Source organism: Schistocerca americana, chromosome 1 (genome assembly GCF_021461395.2).
Source record: "Schistocerca americana isolate TAMUIC-IGC-003095 chromosome 1, iqSchAmer2.1, whole genome shotgun sequence".
In the NCBI taxonomy this organism is placed as follows: Eukaryota; Metazoa; Arthropoda; class Insecta; order Orthoptera; family Acrididae; genus Schistocerca; species Schistocerca americana.
The window spans coordinates 163,729,115-163,757,029 of record NC_060119.1 but is presented as its reverse complement, the minus strand read 5'-3'; the positions used below and the strand labels follow the sequence as shown (position 1 = coordinate 163,757,029).

General features: G+C 44.2%; 1 protein-coding gene across 1 annotated transcript in view; it reads right to left on the bottom strand.

Annotated features, from left to right (window-relative positions):
- The window catches only part of LOC124612703 (glutamate receptor ionotropic, kainate 5-like), a 132,458-nt gene that overhangs the window by 46,367 nt on the left and 58,176 nt on the right, over positions 1–27,915 (bottom strand). The window contains exons 3-4 of the mRNA XM_047141093.1: positions 20,799–20,914; positions 12,534–12,701 (exon numbers count right to left, since the gene is read on the bottom strand). Coding sequence (XP_046997049.1) covers positions 12,534–12,701; positions 20,799–20,914 — 284 coding nt within the window. The remainder of the gene's footprint in view (positions 1–12,533; positions 12,702–20,798; positions 20,915–27,915) is intronic.

Sequence of the window (27,915 nt, the reverse complement as noted above, 5' to 3'; positions counted from 1 at the left end):
CTGGATGATGTCAGTTTTAAATAAGGTTTTAACGATGTCTTGAGCTGTCGTGACAATTAAACTAACCAAGAATGCTTTTATGATCTGACGATTTTCACGTGTAGCTGAAACTAGTAATAAACTAAAATAAATTATTTGCGATCTTGACTCATAGGATATTCAACGCTTCATGTACCAAATGCGTCAGTCGATTTTGGAGCAATGTTAGTGTAAGAGCCTACTTGTTTGTAAATTAACTGTCCTCTTAGTGGTATCCGCTGACCATTGTAGGATGTCACTTGTCTCTCTGTTCTCCGAAGCAGAGCGGAGCCAGTCGGTCGGTATGTGCGCAAGTTGATTAGATACGACTTTCTCTTTCTTTTTGAGATGTTTGAGAAATACTACTACCTTTGGTGGCTGGACTTCCTGGATGAGTGGTTTAAGAGTAATTTTATTTCTTCTTCGTATTTAGTTGGCCTATGGGCCCAGTGGTCCTTTTACACCTACCTTGGTAAGGTTACTACATATTTTAAGTTATTGGGATTCCTGTTTTATTTTTCATGGCACTTTAGTTCGATGCTATCCTTCTGATGCAACAGATCCTGTATAATCAATATGTCCGTCTTAGTAAAACTGCTTTTTCCGGAAGTTTCTGTATACGCTTTGTGATTTGATTCTGGGTTATTTCCCTGTCTAATTTTTGGTGCATATCTTGTGTTCGTGCCCATCTTATCATTCGGAATCATTCGTTCTGTAGAACGTGTTAAATTTTGATGTTGGTGCTGCTGGTTGTCCCTCCACCTACAGCAGCAACAGGAAATGGCCGGAACTATTGTTGTCTTGTATGAACTTACGTTTCTTCTGATATTCATTTGTGAACACATTGAGAGCGTGCACATTTTATGTAGTAGGCTGGTGATTTTTTCCCTGTAAAGGTGAGAGAGGTAGGCTGCTAGGCTGTGGGCTGGGTTCTCTGTTGATGGTGAGGGATGTGGACAGCAGCAGAGGCGGGTCATGTGTAAGATACAACAATCCTTTATTAGTTCTTTACTAATTGTGCTCCATCCTCTAGTGCTGCATGAAGTCCCCTCGTAATATTCTGACGTCGTAGATGCAGACGTTGACGTATGGCAAGTTGCACGCACGCGCTGCTCCGGAGACAGAGTGCTGCGGTGGTGTCTCCGTTATGTGAGGATGCGTCCACCAGGTCTTCTCTAACTCAAGAGGTCGCACGGTGCACGAAGATGACGTTTCCCGAAGTCTGGATCGACGGTGAGGGGCAGACAGGCAGAGGTCCCTCCTTTGTGGTTCGGTGCCGGCAGAGTTCACAGCGAGGATTCCCGGCTGACACATGGCAGGAGCCGAGTGTGGCCCTGCCATGCCGAAGTGTTGTGCTCGGCTGGGTCAGCGTTTAAATGCTAAATTCTGGTTCCCGACACAGAATTTGTGGAAGGGCTGCGTTTGAGAGCCATTGAGCATCATCTGGAACAGGGAAATGTTCGGGTCTGTTGTAAGTCGAGCCAGAATGGCTTCTCGAAGGCTGGCCCCGGAGCATTGACACCCGGGACGGTGTCCGGGTCAGCCGAAGTGGCCGAGCGGTTCTAGGCGCTACAGTCTGAAGCCGCGTGACCGCTGCGGTCGCAGGTTCGAATCCTGCCTTGGGCATGGATGTGTGTGATGTCCTTAGGTAAGATTTAAGTAGTTCTTAGTTCTAGGGGACTGATGACCTCAGAAGTTAAGTCCCATAGTGCTCAGAGCCATTTGAACCATTTGAACGGTGTCCGGAAGTCTTGATGCTGCTCAGGGGTGCTGATCATACAGGAGCGACGGCCGCCTGCGGCTGATGTCCGTGGCTTGATTTCGGCGCTCGTGGTCCGACGTCCAGCATCTGTTGTCTGCGTGCGGCCTCGTTGCAGTTCTGGGCCCTGACTACTATAGTTTTGTCCTGTTACATCCCCCTTGTTTTGTATCTGCGTGTTATACACTACTGGTGATTAAAATTGCTACACCACGAAGATGACGTGCTACAGACGCGAAATTAAACCAACAGGAAGAAGATTCTGTGATATGCGAATGATTAGGTTTCCAGAGCATTCACACAAGGTTGGCGTCGGTGGCGACACCTACAACGTGCTGACATCAGGAAAGTTTCCAGCCGATTTCTCATACACAAACAGCAGCCGACCGGCGTTGCCTGGTGAAACGTTGTTGTGATGCCTCGTGTAAGGAGGCGGTTTATCGTATCGCGACATTGCTGCTCGCGTTGGTCGAGATCCAATGACTGTTAGCAGAATATGGAATCGGTGGGTTCAGGAGGGTAATACGGAACGCCATGCTGGATCCCAACGGCGTCGTATCACTAGCAGTCGAGATGACAGACATCTTATCCGCATGGCTGTAACGGATCGTGCAGCCACGTCTCGATCCCTGAGTCAACAGATGGGGACGTTTGCAAGACAACACCCATCTGCACGAACAGTTCGACGACGTTTGCAGCAGCATGGACTATCAGCACGGAGACCATGGCTGCGATTACCCTTGATGCTGCACCACAGAAAGCAGCGCCTGCAGTGGTGTACTCAACAACGAACCTGGGTGCACGAATGGCAAAACGTCATTTGTTCGGATGAATCCAGGTTCTGTTTACAGCATCATCGTGGTCGCATCCGTATTTGGCGACATCGCGGTGAACGCACATTGGAAGCGTGTATTCATCGTTGCCATACTGGCGTATCACCCGGCGTGATGGTATGGGGTGCCATTGGTTACACGTCTCGATCACCTCTTGTTCGCATTGACGGCACTTTGAACAGTGGACGTTACATGTCAGATGTCTTACGACCCGTGGCTCTACCCTTCATTCGATCCCTGCGAAACCCTACACTTCAGCAGGATAATGCACGACCGCATGTTGCAGGTCCTGCACAGGCCTTTCTGGATACAGAAAATGTTCGACTGCTGCTCTGGCCAGCACATTCTCCAGATCTCTCAGCAACTGAAAACGTCTGGTCAATGGTGGCCGAGCAACTGGCTCGTCACAATACGCCAGTCACTACTCTTGATGAACTGTGGTATCGTGTTGAAGCCGCGTGGGCAGCTGTACCTGTACACGCCATCCAAGCTATGTTTGACTCAATGCCCAGGCGTATCAAGGCCGTTATTACGGCCAGAGGTGGTTGTTCTGGGTACTGATTTCTCAGGATTTATGCACCCAAATTGCGTGTAAATGTAATCACATGTCAGTTCTAGTGTAATATATTTGTCCAATGTATTTTTTTTTTAACTAAGACACCAATGTACGTGACTTCGTGTGTCCACTTAATCGCTGCGTTGTTAATGATCGTTCTGTCACACAGGGTTGGTCTACGTCTTATGAACATTATAGCTTTAGTTTCCTCTGCATTTAGTTTGATTAAGTTTTCATTTGCCCATTGATCTGTAATGTTGTCTTTGTAGCTGCGTAATTGTTGCTTTTATCCTTCTATTGCTTATTTAGAGAGTAGTGCCACCGGAAGACTGGGCTAATACGACGAGAGGTATTACTGATCAGTCGTTTATGTACATTATGAACAGTGGAGAAGTGGGGGAGTGATTGAGAGAGCCGGCCGGAGTGGCCGTGCGGTTCTAGGCGCTGCAGTCTGGAACCGAACGACCGCTACGGTCGCAGGTTCGAATCCTGCCTCGGGCATGGATGTGTGTGATGTAATTAGGTTAGTTAGGTTTAATTAGTTCTAAGTTCTAGGCGACTGATGACCTCAGCAGTTAAGTCGCATAGTGCTCAGATCCATTTGAACCATTTTTTGAATGAGAGAACCTTAGTGACACCACCGACACTTTGGCCACCTGGATATCCATCTGCTGATTGCTGATGACTAGCTGAATCATTAGCCTAGTTGGAGCTCCATATGCTGGTGCTAACGGTGTGCAGCGCTACGCCGAGCGACCGTCGACGGCTTCTTGATCAGGAACACACTGGCTAGGCGGCCTGATTGGCGGCGTACGTCACACTTGACGTCATGATACGGGCCCTGATAGACTTCGTGTTTTGCGTAGAACGTTACCATTTACATAAACTTACATTACAGAGCCGTGAAAGCGACGACGGGGAGGAGGAAATACGACGTGTCGCAAAGGCTGATTACCGACCGTAAACTGTACACTCCTCTACTGGCGCATCTACCAATGTAGTACTGGGAAAATTATTCGCTACTTTGTGGCGCACCGAGAGACTTAGAACTACCGAATCTGAGGATGATATCCATAACTGTGTGTCATCAGTTGGATAACAACTTTGGCTTCTGAATAATATATGGATATTAACGTTATTTTAGAAAGAAAACAGGATGTTGTAAACATGTAAACAAGATAACTTTCTAACTTTCCATTTTTGTTGTTGCACCTGTTTTTCGCTTTGTTTTTCATTTCATTCACGTACGAATGGAGAGGAAAGACAGCAGACACCACCCATATTGCGGCTCTTCAGCCTAGTGCTTTTAAAAATAGTCCCATTAATTGTGATATAATTCTGTTGAACTGACTTCTCTTTTCATCAAATATCGATTACAAGCAACTTATTGATTGCTTCAGACTTAAAGCCTTTTGTCCCTTATAACCTAAATACCCACATAATAAAAGGTGGTTCTGATGTCTAACATTGCTGACAATTATTAAAAGTCAGAGGCACCTTTTATTTACAGTGACATAATAACTTCGGTGGGACATTACTTCCATGATATAATGGCAACCAGCCTGGCAGAAACGCGATGCTCTCTTTTTTTAAATAGTTAGTTGAAGACATCGAGTTATCTCGTTTAAAGCAGCAGTTCAAATACCTCGGCTGAGACAATCGTTTCACATGAAACAGGTCTTCATTAATATCAATTAATCGGTCCGTGTACGAAAGAGCACAGAACCAGCATGTTCCATAAAATTTCATTCTTCAGGGGGTCATATCTCGCCTTCCGTTGATCAAGTTTTTTGGATAGCTCTGAATAGGAGTGGCGTGGACTGGGCGGTTTTCTAGGTTAGAGGTTCTCGGGAAAACACAAAGGGTGCAAGTTGAACACAGGAAGAATGTAGATACAGGAACCATCGGTATAACAGTTGTTATATAATAATAATTTTTATAGAAAAAACATGCTGAAATCGTTATAGGCACTGAAAGCTGGCTAAAGTCTGAGATAAGCTCCGCCGATATTTTTGCGAAGAACCTAACAGTGTTCCCAAAGGATACGCTAAACACGGTTAGCGGTGGCATGTTTGTTGCTGTTAGAAGTTTATCTTGTCGCGAAATTGAACTAGGTAGTTCCTGTGAGTTGGTATGGGCAGAGGTCATTGTTGGCAACCAGGATAAAATAAAAACTGCTGAAAGGTTCAAAGAAAACTTGAGTGCGATTTCAAACAAGTACCCGACTCATACGATTTAGTTGATGGTGACTTTAACTTACCCTCGATATGTAGGCGAAGATACATGTTTAATTCCAGAGGTACGCATAAACATCATCCAAAATTGTGCTAAACGCATTATCTGAAAATTATTTTGAGCAGTTAGTTCATGAGCCCATGCGAAGAGTAAACAGCTGTGGAAACACACTTGACCGCTTAGCAACAAATAATTCTGAGTTAATAGCGAGCATAAAAACGGATACAGGGATTAGTGAACACAGGACTGTCGTAACTAGATTAAATATTGTAACCCCCAAATCCTCCAAAAAGGAATAAGGTTAGTAGGAATGCTTGAAAGAAATCAGGGTTTGAAAGAGTACCTATTACCTACGATACGTTGTATTTAATTATCACAGGTGGAATTTACAATACGTTTAATGTCTGGAACAAAATTTCTACATACAGACAAACGCAAACAGTTACGTAAATTTTCATCACTGATGTTTGCTCTTAACCGAGACTTATTAATTTTTATAACAGAAAAAAATCTCTCACAAACGTACGTCGAGCTAAACATTGATATTATCTTTGCGGCTTCACGAGAAGACGAGGAAACTCTTGCTGTGGAAAGTCGTGATAAACGTCTATTACACGTCTTGCCAAAAGGAACTTGTCTCCCAGACGAGAATTACACTGTAGATCTATTAATTCCATTTGCAAATTGGGATGAATATCATCTACAGAAACAGCAAATGGTCTCGAGAACCATTCAAAAGCTTGGGATAAATATGATATATCCCCAAATCGCTTGAGAAATTCCTCTTTTATTGCACAAAGTACGGAAACATATTCTTTGCAATTCTGTTCTCGCACAGTAGACAGAGTAGGGAAATGCACTGCGTTCCCTGACGAGAGCTGTCGTTCCCACAGCTCAAGCTGGCTAGTGAAAGCTTGCACCTTTTCACTCATTTCACAAATTAGCTGATTTTCTCCTTGCAAACTTGTGTTCAATGCATTCGTGTGTCCGGTAATGTCCACTAAAAATGCAAGGGCGGCAACCCACTCTGGATCTTCTAACTTGGTGTCGTACCTTCCTTTGTCCTTTAAAAACTGATTTATTGGTACTCTCAGATCAAAAAATCTTTTGAGTACGTTACCGCGGCTAGGCCAGCGGACTCCACTGTGGTATGGTATGTCACCGACTCTTCCCCAATTTCAGCTAAATACTTGTGAAACTGTCTATGTGTAGGCCCGTGGGATCTCAAATAATTAACTGCCCTAATAATCACTTGCATAACGTCCCCCAGTTTTGCTGCTTTTGTACAGAGTACCTCTTGGTGCAAAATGAAGTTGATGCTGTACAATGGTTCTTCTGTACGCTGTAGCTTTTTTCTTAGTAATCCAGCAAATCCCATTTGTTCCCCTTTCATTGCAGGTGCACCAAACGTTCCCAGTTTAAGCCATCTGAATCGACAGTTTCTTAAACGGATTTTAGGATGTCCGCGCCGGTGGTCATGCTTTTTAAAGATATCATATCTAAGAAATCCTGTGTTACGTGCAGAGCAGTGTCCACGCCGCGGACATAAATCACTAATTGCGCGGTGTCTGAAATATCTGTGGACTCATCGAGTGCGATGGAAAATGCAATTAACTCATGCACTGCACTCCTTAATTGACGGTAAACGTCACCTGCCATGGCACTTGTACGACGAGAAAGAGTGATAGCTCGAAACTGTGGGCAAAGTAAATCACCAGCGTCACTGATGCACTCCTTTATAAACTCACCTTCAGCAAATGGTTTTCCAGCTCTTGCTATATTAAGCACAATTTTATAACTTGCACGTACCTCTGGGCTATCATTGTTGTCATCCTGAAAAATTGAAAACAGTGCTCCATAAAATGATAAATCAGTTAGATGAGAGGCATCACGAAAGAAAGTCGCAGATCTCTCGTGACAACAGCAACTTACGTCAGAGTCATCTAGTGTCGTCAGATCGCTCTTCCTAAGCTCAATCACTTCACCCATCCGCTCAGAATTCGACAATACGAGTTCATTGTCAATACGTCCGAGAGATGGCAGCACCATACGGCAGATGGAATTTTACCGCCAGCGGCGAGAATGAGAACGGTTTTAAATACTTAAAATGGCGACGTTTTCCTTACTTGAACAGCGTGCAATCATTCGTTTTCTGAATTTGCGTGGTGTGAAACCAATTGAAATTCATCGACAGTTGAAGGAGACATGTGGTTATGGAGTTATGGATGTGTCGAAAGTGCGTTCGTGGGTGCGACAGTTTAATGAAGGCAGAACATTGTGTGACAACAAACCGAAACAACCTCGGGCTCGCACAAGCCGGTCTGACGACATGATCGAGAAAGTGGAGAGAATTGTTTTGGGGGATCGCCGAATGACTGTTGAACAGATCGCCTCCAGAGTTGGCATTTCTGTGGGTTCTGTGCAGACAATCCTGCATGACGACCTGAAAATGCGAAAAGTGTCATCCAGGTGGGTGCCACGAATGCTGACGGACGACCACATGGCTGCCCGTGTGGCATGTTGCCAAGCAATGTTGACGCGCAAAGACAGCATTAATAGGACTTTCTTTTCGTCGGTTGTGACAATGGATGAGACGTGGATGCCATTTTTCAATCCAGAAACAAAGCGCCAGTCAGCTCAATGGAAGCACACAGATTCACCGTCACCAAAAAAATTTCGGGTAACCGCCAGTGCTGAAAAAATGATGGTGTCCATGTTCTGGGACAGCGAGGGCGTAATCCTTACCCATTGCGTTCCAAAGGGCACTACGGTAACAGGTGCATCCTACGAAAATGTTTTGAAGAACAAATTCCTTCCTGCACTGCAACAAAAACGTCCGGGAAGGGCTGCGCGTGTGCTGTTTCACCAAGACAACGCACTCGCACATCGAGCTAACCGTAGGCAACAGTTTCTTCGTGATAACAACTTTGAAGTGATTCCTCATGCTCCCTACCCACCTGACCTGGCTCCTACTGACTTTTGGCTTTTTCCAGCAATGAAAGACACTCTCCGTGGCCGCACATTCACCAGCTGTGCTGCTATTGCCTCAGCGATTTTCCAGTGGTCAAAACAGACTCCTAAAGAAGCCTTCGCCGCTGGCATCGAATCATGGCGTCAGCGTTGTGAAAAATGTGTACGTCTGCAGGGCGATTACGTCGAGAAGTAACGCCAGTTTCATCGATTTCGGGTGAGTAGAAAAAAAACCGGAGCCCTTAGAACTTGAATGCACCTCGTAAATTGTACTCGTCCTTGTGAAATTTATTATAATTGCGTTCAATACTAAACTTCCGCTGACCAGCGAGAATACTACCACATATTAAACATTTCGAATTTTCACGTTTATGTACAAAGAAAAACTGATTCTCCCATTCCTTTTTAAAATCTCCACTTCTCCGTTTCCTTTATTCACTCTGCATTTTCCGATTCTTGAAATACAACATTCACTACGTAGTGGTCGCTTCGTATCGACGTCCGCAGCTTAGCCTGGCACTACACTGCCGCAACCTGCCGGCTGTCGCCACTGCCCCGGCCGACGATTGCACGCGAGCAGCACACGTGCAGCGCTGTGCGCTCATGAGCCGCGTGCAACGTTTGCCCGCCCCTGGTATAGACGTTATAATAAGCATATAAAAATAAAATAAATAGTAATAAATTATACCCAGAGCGGTGGATGGACACAGCTAGATGAGTCTCGTCGACCCTCGACGCTCGTGTAACTGCTGATTGTGCATGGAGGGAACGGGTATTAATAGGGCTGGTCACACCCACCGTTCTGAGTATGACATCATAAGTAGCCAATCAGAAAACACGTTCATGATTAGCCAACTTAATACATAACTGCGAAGGAACAGTTACAGTTGGAATATATCGTAATGTCAATTATTTATCATTATTCGTCAATGAATATAAATTATACTACTAAAATAGTTCATTGGTATGAAATAAGGCTTAGAGTATGCTGCCCTCTAAACTCAGACCCACAAAATCTGCATTAAAGATTGTCGTTGCCCAGCGATTACGTGGATAATCGAGGGTTACCATGGAAATGGCGTCCTGTTCCTCTGTGGACGTTAGTGGTGCTGTCAAAGATTGTACTAGGGGGAGATACGTCGTAAGTTACGGTTATGTGATGCCATAGAAATACGGTTAATTTTGCTCTCTTCTGATGTCAGCGCCATGGAAAATAACTGTGCTATGGAGGAGTCACATCAACATTTCTGTAAGAACAAGATTGCGATCAAGATTGTTTTAAATTTTAATTTTAACTACTTTTAAGATCGCTGACCACGTTTTCAAAAATTTCAAAAATCTTCTGTTGTCACGCCTACTTGATAAGGACTCCAAACAGTGGAACAGTAGTCTATAATTCGTGGCATTAGTATTTTGTACGCAATTTTCTGTACAAATACACTGAATTTTCACAGAGCCTTTGCAACAACTCTAAGATTTACACTAACCTCCTGTAATATAGATTATAAGTGATCTTCCCTTTCATATCGCTTCTTAGTATCATGATTAGATTAGATTAGTTTAGAGTAGTTTTTCGTTCCATAGATCCTTGCTGAGGAGATCCTCGTGGATGTGGAACATGTCAATTTATTTTAAAGCTGAAATAACAATACTAATAATATGAGTATATACAATACATTATTTTTTTAAACTGAAATAACAATACTAAGAGTATGAGTATATACAATAAATCATTTGTTTCTATTAAAAAATTCATCAAAGGAGTAGGAGTTGGCCACTAGTAAGTCTTTCAGGCTCCTTTTAAACTGATCTTTATTTGTAACTAAATTTTTTATGTTTGGTGGCAAATTATTGAAGACGGGTGTTCCTGAGTAGTGGACCCCTTTTTGAACTAAAGTAAGTCCTTGTGCAGATCATTTTTGTTCCTGGTATTGTATGTATGAACTGAACTGTTTGTTGGAAAAAGAGATATATTATTTAGGACAAATTTCTTTAAGGAGTAAATATACTGAGAGGCAGTAGTTAGTATACCCAGTTGTTTGAAGAGGTTTCTACAGGACGTCCGTGAATTTACTCCACAAATAATACGTATTACACGCTTTTGGACTCTGAAAACTTTTATTTGACTTGAAGAGTTACCCCAAAATATTATACCATATGACATTATGTCTGCTAATACTCTAATTGCAAATACAGATTTGTTAAGGCGTTTCTGCAGTTCTGTGGTGTGCTCCTCCCAACTGAATTTATTATCAAGTTGTAATCCCAGGAATTTAAGACTGTCAACCTCTTCTATCTGCTCTTCTTAATACTTTATGCATATGCAGGGTGGAAACCTCTAACAGGTTCTGAATTGCATATACTGAGTCTTTTCGAAGTTTAATGTCAGTGAGTTGGCTCTAAATCATTTATTAATATCCATGAAAATATCATTAGCAGATCTTTCTAGAACTACACTCGACATACGAGGGCTATCCACAAAGTACATTACGTTTTCGTTTGTGTCCGTTAGGGGCGGGGCTAGCGCGGCCATCTTGGTGTCATGGATATCCGTCGCTCAGTCGGCATCCTGCCGTGCTAGTGAGAGGTTCGTGCTGTCCTCCGTTGAGTTACTGTGACAGTTTGAAATGTCAGCGTTAATTGAAAATGCCGCGAAGTGTGAAGTGCGTGCTGTAATAAGGTTTCTGACTGCAAAAAACTGTACACCGATAGAAATCTATCGGCAGCTTTGTGAAGTGTATGGGGACAACATAATCACTGAAGGTGGAGTGCGTCAATGGGCCATAAAATTTAAAAATGGCCGAACTAACGTTCACGACGAAGAGCGAAGTGGAAGACCCAGCATAGTGACTGCCGAACTTGTCGAAAAAGTCGATGCCGTGGTCCGTGAAAATCGTAATTTCACAATAACGGAACTCTCTATGAGTTTTCCACAAATTTCACGAAGTTTGTTGCACGAAATCATTACCGAAAAGCTTGGTTTACCACAAGTTTTGTGCAAGATGGACACCAAAAATCTTGACAGAGATTCAGAAAAATCAGCGAATGGCTGCAGCGTTAACGTTTTTGGACGCTTAGGAGAAAGATGGCGACTCATTACTCGATCGCATCGTTACTGATGACGAAACATGGGTTAAGCATGTGAACTGCGAGACAAAATTGCAGTCAATGCAGTGGGGGCACACAAATTCCCCCAAAAAACCCAAGAAATGCATGCAGACAATGTCGGCAAGGAAGGTGATGGCGACTGTCTTTTGGGACAGAAAAGGTGTGATTTTTGTGGATTTCCTGGAAAGAGGCACTACAATAAACTCTCAAAGGTATTGCCAAACTCTGCACAACCTCAGAAGAGCAATACAAAACAAGCGCAGGGGAAAGTTGGTCTCAAAGATCTTGCAGATTCACGACAACGCCCGGGCCCACACGGCAAATGCCACTCGTGAAGTTCTCGAATCTTTTAAGTGGGAGTTCTTTCCTCATCCGCCGTACAGTCCCGACCTGGCACCGAGCGACTTCCACTTATTCCCAGCAATGAAGAAGTGGTTGGCTATGCAGTGTTTTGATGACGACGCACAGCTTCAAGAAGAAAAAAATGGTTCAAATGGCTCTGAGCACTATGGGACTCAACTGCTGAGGTCATTAGTCCCCTAGAACTTAGAACTAGTTAAAACTAACTAACCTAAGGACATCACAAACATCCATGCCCGTGGCAGGATTCGAACCTGCGACCGTAGCGGTCTTGCGGTTCCAGACTGCAGCGCCTTTAACCGCACGGCCACTTCGGCCGGCTAGCTTCAAGAAGAGGTAACCACGTGGTTGAAGGCGCAGGCGGCCGAATTTTACGACGAAGGAATTTCCAAGCTCGTCCATCGCTACGATAAGTGCCTTAATTTAAATGGCAACTATGTAGAAAAGTAGTGTTTAAGTGTGGCTTTCATCTGTACATAATAAAAAAAATTTCCAATACTTTATTTATTTTTTATTCCAAAACGTTATGTACTTTGTGGATAGCCCTCGTACTATTTATTGCAATACTTGTGTCATCCCTAAATGTTTCGGACACTGTTTGGATTAAAATTCTTTTGACTAACGAAATTAGGTGGGTCTGTTTTACAGGGCTAACGAGGCGTGACGGTGACGTGGGCGAGCGAGCGCTACTCACACGGAGGGCGTGGTCATGGCGATGTAGTCGATGAGCCGCATGCGGTCCGCCGTGACGAACAGAGCCGTGCCGCCCACGTCCGCCTCCGACCGCTGCAGGCTGCCCACCATGCCGCTCCACGAACCGTTCGCCTCGTAGCCCCACTCGTCCGCCACTATCAGCTCCAGGCTGTGACAACACACAGGCAACATGCTCGAAACGCTTACACTACACTACTGCCAATTAAAATTGGTACACGGGGAAGGATACTTATTGTACACCTGTAGGCCGGCCGTTGTGGCCGAGCGGTTCTAGGCGCTTCAGTCTGGGACCGCTACGCTCGCAGGTTCGAATCCTGCCTCGGGCATGGATGTGTGTGATGTCCTTAGGCTAGTTAGGTTTAAGTAGTTCTGGGTTCTAGGGGACTGATGACCTCAGATGTTAAGTCCCATAGTGCTCAGAGCCATTTGAACCATTTTTTTGTACGCTTGTGGCTGCGCTCGCATACCAGTAGTGTTGCATGCTAACTTTGTATAGGGCAGTAAAACGAGTAATATTTTCAGAGTCTCAGAGCGAAGCTATTTCACTACATTACGCCAACGACGTTACGATGCCACCGAGACTGGGTCAGGGCAGAATACAACATCGACGTTTCTGGCGAGCCAGGCAGCAGACTTAAGCAAATTCAAGTGGTTCAGAGCAGCCAAACAAGGTCACGTCCGTCACCTTCGTGATCAAAGAAAGGCTAAGATAAATGCGACAAATGCAACAAATGGTAGCACGGGCTTTTACGGACCAGCTCTGTAATGTAACAGACTCATTAAGCGAGCACGGCAGCAGGAAAACCGTTCATACCTTCGCAATAGCAAGCAAGCCCTATGCGATCATGACGAATGACCGGTAAGGGGGGTGGGGGGGGTGGGGAGGTTACACATTAGCCACTACTTTGCTCCATAAGCACCCTAGCAGTTTATCTCTCAAGGTAGTAGTCAGTCAGATGGATCAATGGTGTACATGAAGTTCGCACTTGATTCCCTGATTGCAGCGAAGTGACGTCTGGCACAAGATTGTTGTAGATTTACTGCACGCTACGGATCACAACAGCTGGACATGGCTACCTCGACATAATCACCAGTCGCAGAGTTCAACACCGCCTCTGTCGCAGATGGGAGGACTTGGACATATTTTCCATCCCACCAGGATCAGGACTTCAGGGTTCCTGACTTTCTGGCAGACTGAATAGGGCCTATCTGGACGACAAAACAATATCCTGGAACTTCAAGGCTACACTGGACCATTGCGGTACGGCGGCTGACAAAGAAGGGTGGTAAGAGGGAGGGGGCAGTGCACCTCCCAAGTTGGCGTGTTCGACGTTCAATACACGCGCAGCCGCCACGCACTGCCACGGGGTCGCGATACAACTGGTGCCGCGGCCACCGCAAGCGGCGAACCGCCAATGCAGCAGCCCTCTGGAGCGAAGCGTGCTGTGGCAGCTGTTTTGAGCGGGCTTGAGGCCGCTTACGACGTGACTCCTTGTCGGGCATTGACAGACGATATCAACTACAAGGCAGGCCACTACCTGTATTTTTATGGAAATAAATAACTAATTCTGAATCTTCTTTCACTGCGCCTACCGGTGACCACAGGTCTCTACCTTCAGATGTTCAAACGGCTCTGAGCACTATCGGACGTAACATCTGAGGTCATCAGTACCCTAGAACTTAGAACTACTTAAACCTAAGGACAGCACACACATCCATGCCCGAGACAGGATTCGAACTTGCGACCGTAACGGTTGCGCGGTTCCAGACTGAAGCGCCTAGAACCGCTCGGCCACATTGGCCAGCAACCTTCAGAGGAAAACTGGCAAGTAGCCAACTGGGAGAGTGCCTCCTGACACAAAACCTACTGACGCCCTCTCTATAGTCGCCACTTGCAGTAGTTTTGTCATGATTAGTTATGGTAAGTAAGCTATTGTACATGCAATAACGTCAGCTGTGCTTACATGTTTGCCAGTTCATATAAGCGTACCTCGTGATGTATGCCTCCCCCCCCCCCCCCCAACCCTTTGCTCCAATGCACGATGTAGCGACGTGTGCAGCATCGTAGCCGAGCGATGCTTGTAGAGGCATGTGGGTAGAAGCGAGCATTTATGCTTAATGCTATTGAATTAACTATACATTTTACAGTGTATTCATTGTGCAAAAAATGTTACAATTTTTTAACGTACGAAACATTCCAGAATAAAAGTTTTTTGTCTAGATCGCAGTTGGTAGGTAACCTGATTGCTAGTTTCAGCAAAGTTACACTTTGTGATCAAAAGTGTCCGGAGACCCCCAAAAACACACGTTTTTCATATTAGGTGCAGCGACCTCAGTAGTCATTAGACACTGTGAGAGAACAAAATGGAGCGCTCCGCGGAACTCCCGGACTTCAAACGTTGTCAGGTGATCGGGTGTCACTTGTGTCATACGTCTGTACTCGAGATTTCCAAACTCTTAATCATCCCTAGGTCCACTGTTTCCGATGTGATATTGAGTGCAAACGTGAAGGGACACGTACAGCACAAAAGCCTACAGGCCGACCTCGTCTGTATACTGACAGAGACCTCCGACAGTTGAAAAGAGTCGTAATGTGTACTAGGCAGACTTCTATCCAGACCATCACACATGAATTCCAAACTGCATCGGGATCCACTACAAGTACAATGACTGTTAGTTGGGAGGTGACAAACTTGGATTTCATGGTCGAGCGGCTGCTCATAAGCCACACATTACACCGGTAAATGCCAACCGACGCCTCGCTTGGTGTAACGAGCGTAAGCATTGGACGATTGAAAAGTGGAAAAACGTTGTGTGGAGTGACGAATCACGGTACACAATGTGGTGATCCCATGTCATGGAATGTGTATTGCGAATTCCCGGTGAACGTCATCTGCCAGCGTGTGTAGAGCCAACAGTAAAATTCGGAGGCAGTGGTGTTATGGTATGGTCGTGTTTTTCATGGAGGAGGCTTGAATCCCTTGTTGTTTTGCGTGGAACTATCACAGAACAGGCCTACACTGATATTTTAAGCATCTTCTTGCCTTCCTCAGTTGAACAGCAATTCGTGGGTGGCGATTGCATCTTTCAACACGATCGAGCACGTGTTCATAATGCACGGCCTGTGGCGGAGTGGTTACACGGCAATAACACCCCTGTAATGTGCTGGCCTGCACAGAATCGTGACCTGAATCCTATAGAACACCTTTGAGACGTTTTGGAATTCCGACATCGGGCCAGGCCTCACCGTCCGACATCGATACCTCTCCTCAGTGCAGCACTCTGCGAAGAATGGGCTGACAATTCCCAAGAAACCTTCCAGCATCTGATTGAACGTATGCCTGCTCGAGTGGAAGCTATCATCAAGGCTAAGGGTGGGTCAACACCATACTGAATTCCAGCACTACCAGCCGGCCGGGGTGGTCGAGCGGTTCTAGGCACTACAGTCTGAAACCGCGCGACCTCCTACGGTCGCAGGTTCGAATCATACCTCGGCCATGGATGTGTGTGATGTCCTTAGGTTAGTTAGGTTTAAGTAGTTCTACGTTCTAGGGGACTGATGACCTCAGAAGTTAAGTCCCATAGTGGTCAGAGCCATTTGAACCAGCACTATCGATGGAGGTCGCCACGAACTTTTAAGTCGTTTTCAGCCAGGTGTCCGGATACTTTTCATCACATAGTGTATATTCCTATCTTCAGATCATTAGATACGTGAATTATATAGCTTCTATTTGTGGCACTTTGGCTTCTGGCCTTTGAAAATATGGAGGTAAACTTACAGAAAAAAAGTTTCACATGCAACACTAAGTATAAAAACCATAACCGTATCACTTAGGCACAGAGGTGTCAAATACATCATCCACTGCTGTCAGAGGTGTGGATCTTATAACCGACTCCATACTGTCGGAAAGTTGTCAACAGAACTTTCCAGCAGTGCGGAGCTGGTTACCAGCATATACACTTGTGATAGCAATAGATGTGCTCTATTTGATGTATCTGCCATCTCTGTGCCTTGCTGATACAGTTACGGATCTTATTTTAGTGTAATTAGTCTTGCACGGAGTGTCTTTTATGTAAGTTTACCTCATTGTTTTCAATGGCTGGATGGCAGTGTGCCATACGTATGAGTTTTATAATTCACTTGGTACATGATCTGAAGATGGCAATATAACTTTGCTATAACTGGTAATCAGGATATATATCAGCTGCGATCTCGGTAGTAAAATTTACATTTCGGAAGCTTTTTTACACTGATATAGAGATCGCTCTCCTTCTCACAATGCCAGACGATAGTAATAATTTTTAACAGTGTTTATGTTCACTGATATAAAAAAAGGTGTTTCATTTCCTACTTCATCCTATTAAGGGACGATGTGGTTTCTACCTTCTAAAGTAGCCTGTACTCTTCCTCATGATTCAAGCTATGTCCACACTAAATTTAATCGAAATCGGTTCATCGTATTAGTCATGAAAACGTAATATACAGGGTTTGTTTCGCATTCGGTAACAGTTGCATGGAAGTATGGATTAAACATGTTGAGGATTGTATATTGTATTCACTGCGCTGAATCGTATTAAGTAGAACTTATCAACAACAAAATCATTTTAAAAAATACGAAAAAGTTCAAAAACCAAAGACAAAATAGCTTTTTCAGAGTAAATGTGTAAATTTGTGTAACTTTGAATACATTTGTCACTGAGTTAAAAAAAATTACTAGTGTCATCTATTTGTTCCTCGGTACACTACGCCGTGACGATCGTATCACTGAGATAAATATCCATATTACTAAGCTGCTCTGACTATTTTAGATACAACTTTAAATTACGATGTCTTCTTTTCCGTGTTCCGATTTTGATGAAATAATGCCTGTTTGTTGCCCCAAGCTATGCTAACGTTACCTGTGGAAGCTCCACGAAAATTCCTCTATTAGTTTTGGAGAGTAGCGTGTCAAACAGGCAAATAGACAGACACGACGAGTTCAGCGGTGGAGGGGTAGACAGTGACAGTGAGAGAAGACAGTGCTAGTACGACAGAACGAATGAGACGGTGGCTGTGAGACAGTTGCCGGTGACAGCTGGAGGGCCACAGAGACATGATGATGACAGTGAGTTGGACTCAATTAGTGAGTGAGGATGGGCAAGTGAAGTGGACGGATATCAGCGACTTACAGCTATGGACTAGTGGTCGTGAGCGAGTTACGGTTAGGGGAGCTTGTGGAAATGAGAGGTGAGTTGCATGTTAAAAAGAACGCCAACAGGTTCGCATGCCAGAACTTTTGGAAAATTTTTTAAAACTGCTGAGCAAGGTAGAATGAGGCAGCTGGTGTCCCAGTTTCCAATCAGACTTGTTTAATAAACAGGACCATATTCGCCTTTTTTTCTACTCCGATAGGAAACACTTTTCTGCTGATCTCTTACTCTTATGAAAATGATCCTGAAAAGAAACTACGAAGGTACGTATAATGTTCGATAGGATTAAAAGGAGGCTCGTGAACAAAACTAGGGAAGGAACAGTGCTTAAATTCTGTAATACAGGGCTATCTAAAAAGAAGGAACAATTTGAAACATTTGTTGCTCCCAAACTACAAAATATAGAAAGACAATTCCAGCGTTCTTCGAAGGAGAAAAGTTCAGATTTATATACATTCAGTGTGAGAACCCTACATTACACGACAAATATAAAAACTGTGGCTCATTTCCTACCACATACGAAACAGCTGTGGATAGAGGTCGGGCGGAAAGAGGCAAGTTTATGAAAGATGGAGAATACAATTCAAATGTTGGGACTCTAGGTTGTGGGAGATTTAGGCCGGGAGTTCTAGGCGTTTGAGGAGGTGAGCTGACAGGATACAGGTGGCAGAAAGTAATCGGTTGAGGAATTTATGGCAGAATGCACGTATTTCAAGGATTTGGAAGGAGTTCTTGGGAGAAGCAGAGGAACATCAGTGGCGGGGGGGGGGGGGGGGGGGGGCGGGCGGCCGGGAGGGTGGTGAAAATTAGAGCCTTGTGCGTGTGGATGATTGTCGTACCAAAATAATGTTTGCTGTTATGTGGTCTTAGGTAATTCAGTGTTTTAGTCCGCTGAAGTGGGCGGCTGTAAAAGATTAGAAAAATTCTAAGGAGTGGAATGCATAGGTGATTTATTCTATATTTATTACTAGGTTTTTCAAAGGGTAGATGAAAGACTTCTGCTGGTTACACTAGAAGGTATTTTAGGCACCCTTCGCATTTGAGTGATTTCATTTTTATTACGTATAGTGTGTTAGATATTTAATTAATTATGACAGTCACAAGATATGGAAACCAGTAGTAAAGGTATGAATTTATACAACGAGCATTGTTCCATAAACTATTGTAAACTAGCTGACGAACCTGGCAAAGACAGGGTGTTATTTCCCGAATTTCTATTAGAAACGAAAACAATAAATAAACTGTTTTTGTTGTGTAATTTCGAAAACATTTCATTTGCATGTATTCGTAAAGACACCACTGAAATCAAGAAACCTCCATACAAAGGAATATGCATAATGTACAAAAGTATAAATGTAGTATCCAAATTAAGAAACGATCCTGGAAAATAATGTTGCAAGCAGATGATTCGCGTGTCTACAATATGATTTTATAAACATCTCTAAAGCACTGCATTTTCATAGCTCTGTAACTGGCTACTGTTTTTGCCTACATCACATTGCGATTTACGTTTGAAAGGTGTTATAAGAGCTGCCAGCTGTCAAAGATTGCCTTATACTGAATCGACTGTGGGAGTTTCTCAGTAGTAACGCATACATGTATAAAACTTCATGCATGATACTGCAGTTTTCATAAATCGTAGTGTTTATGAGGTCATATCTCCTGAACTGCGATAGGTAGGTAGTTCTTCCCCCCCCCCCCCCCCCCCCCCCACCCCCCCTCTCCCACTCCAATTTTTACCTGATAGGACGATGTGTGTGTGTACCAAGTTTGGTTGAAACCAGTTCAGTGGTTTATCCTCTACTGTCCCCAGGTATCATATATACCTACAGATTTTAATTTTTTTTCTCGGGTGCGTGTGCAGCTGAACCTCTTCTGTAAATCCTTGCGCTGAGCACCACAAAGTAGCAAGTAGCAACACTTTCTGCAAAATTCGGATTCTGCAACTGCACAGCTTGTCTCGGCGAAATTAAGGTAAAGACATTTCTTTTTCCAATTAAAAATGTTTTCACATGCTTTAATAATTTATTAAAGCTGTACGGACATTCCTCAGTTACTAGCTAACTGTGAATTGATGATATAATGGATTTATAAGCATTAAACTTTTGGGTATCATGTATGATACCTCTGGACTCAATGCTAAATTTTTACCTCAGTGGAAGTGAGGCTATTTTCTTTTTAGTCTGATTACCAGGCTTCACTGCCATTTTGAGAAGAACAGGTCAAAATGCCACGCAGAAGGCTGCAGAGGCCTTACCTTCGTACGGTGTGAGGAGAACGAAGTATGTTGACAGGAATTGCTTTACATATACCAAAAAACTACAATTAAATTAGCACTAGTAATGTTAATTTAATACAGATCCATGTGATAATACCAGGAAAAACAAAAATTCTTTGAAAAATTTTTCTACGGTAATTTTGTTTAAGGATTTTTATCTGTTTATTTACAATTGTTGAAAGTTTTGATACCAAGGGTGTATTTTGATCAATCTTGAAATCTACAACAAACATGAGGAATGTGTGTATGAATATGTATATTTTTTTGTAGTAAAGCAACATGAAGACGCGGGGTTGTATGTATAGTTATCCTGCCTACGTCCTGTGGTATAATATATGATACGATCCATAAAAATTTCGCAGTGGTTTCAAAAAAAATTTTGATGTCATTCATTGTTAAGTAGCATTAATGCAAAGTTATTAACAAAATAGTAGCGCACTTTTACTTTTAACATGTGCTTGGAACTGAGGTTAGGAGGAGGTATGGAACATAAACACACATACGCACACGCACAAACGCGCACACACACACACACACACACACACACACACACACACACACACACACACACACGCACACGCACACACACACTTTTATAATATGTATGGGTATATGAATTTAACTTCGTCTGATGGAAAAATAACTCAAAAGATATTTAATTTGATTAAGTAGAAGAATTTTATTGTGTATACAATGCAAACCAAACGTTGAAGATTATAATAACATAGGAACACACGTTCGTTTTCCGCGATAAAGAATTCGTGCGTAAGTACTCACCTAGCATTCAAAACGTCAGTTGCGTGCAGGAGGAGAAGGTAGTTGAGCTTAGTGACTGTATCGATGTGCCTGTTGTGAAGATCATTCAGGTGATCTAGCGTCTCTGGGTTGGTGACCTGTAAAAGGCAAGTCCTGAAACGCAACAAAAACTCGAGAAAATGTTGCTTTTGGACTATTGATAAATGTGTGAACACCATGAAAGCATGTCTAAACGTTACACGGCAGACTGAGTTTGTTTCCCATTAGCGACAAGAATATTTCCTTGGTCTAAGGAGCCACTGAGCGGCTTGTTGGTGAGAAGAAGTAACTGGTTCAGTTCACTGAGTGTTTTTTTAAAATTTGTGTTACGGACTGAAAACCCATGAAATCAAGATCACGCACGAAATCTTCTTTATTTGGATTGATTACTATTTTCGGCTACCAATCTAACCATCTTCAGATCATAAAACATTCTTGATTAGTGTTGGTGCCACTATGGCTTCACACATCGTTAAAATCTTTCCTAAAGTGACAACAGATATACACGACATAATTAAAAACAGTTTTTCATCGTTCGCAGCCAGTGTAATTGAACGACGGTCGTATAACAATGGCGTTATGTCGTTATTATTCAGTAACTGACACAATCAGTATTTACATAATTTCGTAACAGAGATCATGATATACAGTAACGTATATATGATGACCTCTGTTACGAGATGATGTAAATTCTGATTGTGTCAGTTACTGAGTTGTAACGACATAGCCGGCCGTGGTGGCCGTGCGGTTCTAGGCGCTGCAGTCCGGAACCGTGGGACTGCTACGGTCGCAGGTTCGAATCCTGCCTCGGGCATGGATGTGTGTGATGTCGTTAGGTTAGTTAGGTTTAAGTAGTTCTAAGTTCTAGGGGACTGATGACCTAAGATGTTAAGTCCCATAGATCTCAGAGCCATTTGAACAATTTTTTGTAACGACATAACGCCATTGTTTTATGACCATGCTTCAATTACATGGTACACGAACGATGAAAAGCTGTTTTTAATTGTGTTGTGTATGGACGCTGTCATTTTAAGAAAGATTATAACGGTATGAGAAGTAGTAATGGTACCAAACTTAGTCAAGAACGTTTCATGATCTGACGTTAGCTTGATTGTTAGTCGAAACTAGTAATCAATCCAAATATAAAGAAGATTTCATGTGTGATGTTGATTTCATGGGTTTTCAGTCCATAACAAAACTAAAAAAAAAATTGCAGCAGTTGCTCAACTGTGACAGACACACAACGTTATTAGGAAGCCTAAATTAGATAGGCAAGGGAGCAGTTGTGCCTGCGGTGTAGACCGACAGTTGCAGGAGGCATAGGTAAGGACTGCTGCGTCATCATCATTTTTAAACTAAATGCTGGGGCCAATTAGGTGGTCAGCAAATTTTACTGCTGAAGGCCGCATACTGACATTGCAGGGTAGTGCCTCGGGCCGCCTATGTACCTATCTTATTATTAATTGGTAACTTACAGAAATTAGTATATTATGAGACCCTAACAGAATAGGTATAGTAACGGCACGGTAAGATGGCCGCCTCTTCTGCCTTATTTGATATGAAGCCCTGCAAAGCTCTTTCAAAATCTGATTCTAGTACTGGATCCCCTATTTCTTCTAAATGCACTCCTGTTTTTTCTTCTGTCACATCAGACAAATCTTTCCCTCATAGAGGCCTTCAGTGTACTCTTTCAATCCATCTGCTCTCTCCCCTGCATTTAACAATGGAATTACTGTTGCACTCTTAATGTTACCACCCTTGCTTTTAATTTCACTGAAGGCTGTGTTGATTTTCTATATGCTGAGTCAGTCCTTGCTACAATCATTTCTTTTTGAATTTCTTCACATTTTTCATGCAGCCATTTCGTGTTAGCATCCCTGCACCTCCCATTTATTTCATTCCTCAGCGACTTGTATTGCTGAATTTCCATGAACATTCTTGTACTTTCTTCTTTCATCGATCAACTGAAGTATTTCTTCTGTTACCATGGCTTCTTCGCAGCTACCTTGTTTGTACCTATGTTTTTCTTTCCAACGTCTGCGATTGCCCTTTTTAGAGATGTCCATTCCTCTTCAACTGAACTGCCTACAGGGCTATTCGTTATTGCAGTATCTATAGCCTTAGAGAACTTCCAGTGTATCTCGTCGTTCCCTAGTATTTCCGTATCCCACTTCCTTGCGTACTGATTCTTGCTGAATAATCTCTTAAACTTCATCCTACTCTTCTTCACTACCGAATTATGATCTGAAACTATATCTGCGCCTGGATATGTCCTACAATCCAGTATATGGTTTTGGAATATCTGTCTAACCATGATGTAACCTAACTGAAATCTTCCCATATCAGCGGGCCTTCTCCAAGTATATTTCCGCCTCTTGCGGTTCTTGAACAGAGAATTAGGTATTACAGGATGAAATTTATTACAGAACTCAATTACTCTCCTCTCTCTCATTCCTTGTCCCAAGTCTATGTTCTCTTGTAACCTTTTCTTCTACTCCTCTCCCTACAACTGCATTCCAGTCCCCCATGACTATTAGATTTTCATCTTCCTTTATGTACTGTGTTACTCTTCCAATATCCTCCTATACTTTCTCTATGTGTTCATCTTCAGCTTGCGACGTCAGCATGTATACCCGATCTATCGTTCTCGCTGTTGGTTTGCTGTCGATTCTGATAAGAACAACCCTATCACTGAGCTGTTCCCAGTAACACACTCCCTACTGATTATTAATCAGTGTTTCGAATCCGGGGCCAAGGATGATTTGATTATCAACCAAAGTGGCTACCCCCCCTCCCCCCTTTTCTTAAATGAACCTTCCCGGCGTCGAAAGGGAGGGGTGAGAGCCAAGTGGGCAGGGGTCGCAACCCAAGGCTTGGCCACCATGCCCTGCTCCCATCCACCAGGAACCAAGGAAAGCGTAGGGAACGTGGAGCAGAGGTACAATGAACATCGTTTATTTACTTATTCTCCTTTTCATTCTTCTTTTATTTTTATTTATTTATTTATTAATTTTTTCGTTAATACCACCGAAAATATCAGGAAACCGGCGTCACGGGGGGAGGAAGGCGCAGTAAGAGGTCAGACTAATGGAGACTATCAACGTAGAGTTCTTCCGAGAAGAACATTCCGGTGACCAGTGAATATATCGGTTCTAAGTGTGGAAGAGGCAGAGATGAACTCTTCATGACCGGAACACCTCAGGTCTGAGGTGGGTTAAAGAAGACATCAAAGGAAACTGGAGAAAAATTGTCAGTATTTTGGATTGCAGATAACTGCACAATGGCGTTCATTAAGGAACTGTCACAAGTCAAGTATACATTTCGCGCCATCAACAAACCTCACAGTCTTTGGTTGCGGTAAGTATCCCGCGTCCGAAAAGAGGAGCAGTTGAGTAGGTATCTGATGAGGAGTCGTACGGGTAGATAGGTCAACATCTGTCAGACCAAGAACCAGACACCTCTCGTCGATGTTCACTCCGTAACATCACAGTAGACATACAACAGGATGCCTGCGAGGTGAATCCTGTGAGGGCGAGACCGGCGTACTTGCTTCCCATTGACAGTAAGGTACCATACTGACTGGACGTCAGTGTCAAGATAAGGAGCGCACACCGATTGCCAAACGGCACGCCAGTCGACGTTGGGAAGCTTCCTCCCAACCACATTCGGTGAAATGCGCTGCTGAAGGAAACCATAGATCGCCTTCGTGGATGTCAATTGCGCCGGCAGTAGCTCAGTTCAAGGAAGAACAGGCGGAAGTAAAAGAAGGGCAGCGAAACTTCCGAAAGCTGGATAGGTGTTGAGAGAGAGTGTGGTGCTAGGGTCTCCAGCAATAAGCTGGTAAAGAACGTAGGACTACGGCGTCACAAAGTCACAAGGGAGCAAATAAATGGGCTACCGTTCTGTCAGGCACGTGACACAGACCTAAACTCACTCTGCACCAGGGCAGGGTGAGGGTCTTGTTCCTTATCTTGAACAGCAAGCCGTGGCAAACAAACGAACCCAATGCCGCGAGCATGGGGTGGGCAATGGATGGCGGAATAGGAAGTGTCTGTGCTACGTGGGGGATACGTGACGCCAAATATAGATTTACGTATCTTATGCGTTGTAGAAGATCGAGTGCTCGTAAACGGTGACCTAAGAGCCCAACTCGTAGATGGAAAGCAGACGTCTGCAGTTGAGGGCAATTGTCCGCCGCAGATCACTTGCGAAATCGAGTCCTAAGCATCGGAGAGTATCAGCTACAAGGAAAGAAGCAGGACTGTTCTCAGGAAGCCCCCACCCATAGCCATGGCGTTCTATTCTCGTACGCTACGACAGCTACTTGAAGCTTCGCCGTAGGTGGTAACCCATATCAGTGACTCCCTGCCCTCAGCACCGCTATGGAGAACGGTGACGAGATCGTCTGCATAAGCAGTGCAACTGAATACATGGTCACCAAGAGACATCCCAGAGAGGCGTTGACGGAGGCTGCACAGCAACGGTTCCATGGCGAATGCATGCAACAGTGGAGGGAGCAGGCAGACTTGATGCACTGATCGACGGATAGGGATGGGAGGAGTAAGACGGCCACTGTGGATTACACGAGGCGTAGCTCCACGGAGGAGATGGATTACGACGTCGACGGTAGTATCAGGGTAGCCCATATTGCGGAGTACACTTTCCAGGAAATCGTGATCAACTCGAACGAACGCGTCTCTGAATTCAAGAGCTGCCAAAATTCCAGGCATACCACGAATGTGAGCAAGAGCGATTAAGTCCAGATGCCGACAAAGGGGAGTGCGGATGTTATTGGCAGTTCCCAATGAAGTTTGATCGGGAGAAACCAGGTACTAAGCTGTTTATTTAAGCAGCGCAGCCAACAACCGGGTAAAGGTCTTTGTATCAATGTTGAGTAATGTCAAGAGGGGATAATCGCATATCCGTGAGGTACCCCTAGGCTCGTGGCTGGGAATGAGGAAACCATCTAGGAAACCGTCTGGAATCGGCACAAAAGGTGACATAAGTTTCTGACAAATTTCCGTCCACACTGGTGCCAGATGGAGACGAAATATCCGATAAATCTCCAGTGGGAACCCGTCAGTGCCAGGCGACCTGTTCATAGAACCCTCCTGCATAGCGACATAGACTTCGTCCTCGGTGACGTTAGCAATCAGATCCATCGTCGTATCTACGGGAACCGAGCCAAATGAGAGTCTGGAGACCGCCTTAATGTTGGCAGAGTGATGACGTTGTTCAGAGCACAGCGTAACGTAATGGGCATGGAGGAGAGAACCAATATCCCGTTGGGTATCAAAACGTAGCCCATCATCAATCGTAAGAACATTAATCAAATTCCTCCGACGGTGGCGTCGCTCCGCTATGACATGATACATAGATGGACGCTCTTGCACTAACCCATCGTATGTGCGCGACCTGACTATAGATCAAGGTGGCGGCCAGAGAGGGACCTGGGCTGTGCCTTGGCACGATTCTCTATCACCTGGCGCTCTGACGAATACGGCATCATAGTAAATTCCCGGATAAAGGTGAAATAGAATTCCTGAGTTCTTCCGTAACCAACGAACACAATGCGGAAAGCAGGCTGTACACAGAGCACCCAATACGACAGGGCAGACTGACAGGCATCATGACGTCGACGACTAGCTGCTCACGTGGTCTCCATGAGCTGCCGGCAGTTGGGTGAGGTAAGGTGGATCGTGTCCCGTCTCCGTGGTCCACGGCCGTGCTACACCCTTTGGCGGCAGAGATTGATGGTGCAGATATATGCGTCATGGTCAAAGATCGCAATGGGCCAGACGTCAGTAGACTGAACCCCACAGACAATATCGCGGGAAATGTAAACACGATCGAGTCAGCTGAAAGAATGGCTCCTGAAATTGCTAAACCCCGGATGCCACTAAAAGTGAGAACCGTACCTCTGGCATCAGGGATATAGTCAACTGCATCAGATAGGATACCGCCACGTTAGAGGATCGTCACCTCACTACTTCTAGGGGAAGCATGAGACACATGTGCCGTAAAACCATGAGGAGCACAGAAAGTTGCAACATGCACCTCCTGAAGGAGAGCTACGTCATCATCCATGGCCTGCAGCTTGTCATGGAGTAAAATCAGGACGTGGTAGATACAGCTTGCAGGCTTTCAAATAGAAAATGAATGAAATGAGGTGGCCCTCAACTATGTACCCTCCGACTCAGAGTTGCAATATTGAAAGTTTTGGATGGTTTCGTTGTCTAGGGGCTGGGATACGTAGTTGCCGCATTACAAGCCCAATACTGCTGAGTCTACAGTATATGATAAGAATACACACATGAGTCGATTGGTCGAACATTTCTGTCACTACGCAATTGCGAATTATGAATGTAACATATAAATTTATAAATGAAAAACTGCAATTAAATAAAATCTGCAGGTACTATCTTAACGACTTTAAATGATGAGTACGATAGTAGAAGTACTTTTAAGAATGCGGTATATTTCGGCAATACACTTATTGGTGTCGATGGTCCAGCAATTAAATAAAATACAAGTTGAATAACAGGGCACGGCCGAGCGGTTCTAGGCGCTACAGTCTGGAACCGCGCGACTGCTACGGTCGCAGGTTCGAATCCTGCCTCGGGCATGGATGTGTGTGCTGTCCTTAGGTTAGTTAGGTTTAAGTAGTTCTAAGTTCTAGGGGACTGATGACCTAAGAAGTTAAGTCCCATAGTGCTCAGAGCCATTTGAACCATTTTTGAATAACAGGGAAACGATAGATTCCTACTGCATGTAATAAGTTACGAACAACAACATAGCTCGCAAGATACTCACTTCCAAATGCGTACTACGTGTTCATTGCAGAAGCCACGGAAATCTCACAAATACACAAGTCGGCACTACGAAATATTTGTATCTCTCGCGATCAAGCGCGAACTGATCCACTCCAAGTCTTTCCCGCGACTGTCTGTCCGTCGCGCCATCGCGTTCAGCACTTCCCCTGTCCTGTGCCGTACTGTCCCCCACGCCACACTCTTCCGAAATCCCCATCCACAAGCGCTGGTATTGGCTAGAGCGCTCGCGCCGTGTCTTCAAGCCAACGCACCCACACACAAACGTA